Source organism: Colobus angolensis, unplaced genomic scaffold, assembly GCF_000951035.1.
Source record: "Colobus angolensis palliatus isolate OR3802 unplaced genomic scaffold, Cang.pa_1.0 Scaffold81, whole genome shotgun sequence".
In the NCBI taxonomy this organism is placed as follows: domain Eukaryota; kingdom Metazoa; phylum Chordata; class Mammalia; order Primates; family Cercopithecidae; genus Colobus; species Colobus angolensis.
Genome location: NW_012121932.1, coordinates 11,719,947 through 11,720,971, shown reverse-complemented (window position 1 = coordinate 11,720,971; position 1,025 = coordinate 11,719,947). Strand labels below are relative to the sequence as shown.

General features: G+C 52.9%; 1 protein-coding gene across 1 annotated transcript in view; it reads right to left on the bottom strand.

The window, feature by feature from the left end:
- Positions 1 to 313, bottom strand: part of CNIH4 (cornichon family AMPA receptor auxiliary protein 4) — a 26,813-nt gene extending 26,500 nt beyond the window's left edge. The window contains exon 1 of the mRNA XM_011929512.1: positions 151 to 313. Within this exon, the coding sequence (XP_011784902.1) occupies positions 151 to 219 (69 nt within the window). The 5' untranslated portion in view covers positions 220 to 313. The remainder of the gene's footprint in view (positions 1 to 150) is intronic.
- Between the last annotated feature and the right edge of the window lie 712 nt (positions 314 to 1,025).

The window sequence follows — 1,025 nt, the reverse complement described above, 5'->3', positions numbered from 1 at the left end:
CGCGCCACCGCCCCGGCCAGGCCAGCTCCCAAGAAGCGCACGCCGGTCGCCGAACGCCTCCCTCATCCCACACACCTGCCTGGGTGCCCAACTGGCCTACCCTCAGCCCTGTCCCCCGGCAAGGCTTCCGCCCGCCTCAGGCAAGGATACGAAGTAGACCGAGAGGAAGATGAGCGCGCAACAATCGAGGAGAGAAAAGACGAACACCACCGCCTCCATCCTCCTCCTCCGTCGCCGCTGCTCCTTCCGTCAAACCCGCTCGGATGCCCAGACTCGCCCCTGATAGGCCCTTGCCCCGGCTGGCTGAGGTGTGTGGTCCGCGAACCCGAGCGCGGCATGCCGGGAGTTGTAGGCCATATTAAAAAAAAAAAAAATTCTACGGCGCTAATTCTGACGCATGCTGGGAATTGTAGTTCATTAGTACAAGTCCATATCAAAGAGGTGACAGGGCCTCTGTCATAAATCCGATTATTTCCAGAAATGGTGACAAGCAATTAGTCAACAAGTATTTACTCAACCCTTTTCTTTTAAAGAGCTGGGGTCTCACTCTGTCATCCAGGCTGGAGTGCAGCAGCATGATAGAGCTCACTACAACCTTGAATTCCTGGGCTCAAGCAATCCTCCCACCTCAGCCTCCCGACATGCCCGGCTAATTTTATTTTATTATTTCTTATTTTATTTTATTTTTTGAGACAGGGTCTCACTCTGTCACCCAGGCTGGAGCACAGTGGCGTGGTCACAGTTCACTGCAGCCTCTACCTCCTGGCCTCAGGTGATCCTCCCACCTCAGCCTCCTGAGTACCTGGGATTACAGTAACATACCACCATGCCTGGCTAATTTTTTGTATTTTTAATAGAGATGGGGTTTTTGCCATGTTGGCCAGGCTGGTCTCAAACTCCTGGGCTTAAGTGATCTGCCTGCCTCAGTCCACAGTGCTGGGATTACAGGCCTGAGCCACTGCACCAGTCTCTACTGAACGCTTTTAATCTAGATATCCAGTAGGATGTATTTCCCATGTGTGAAA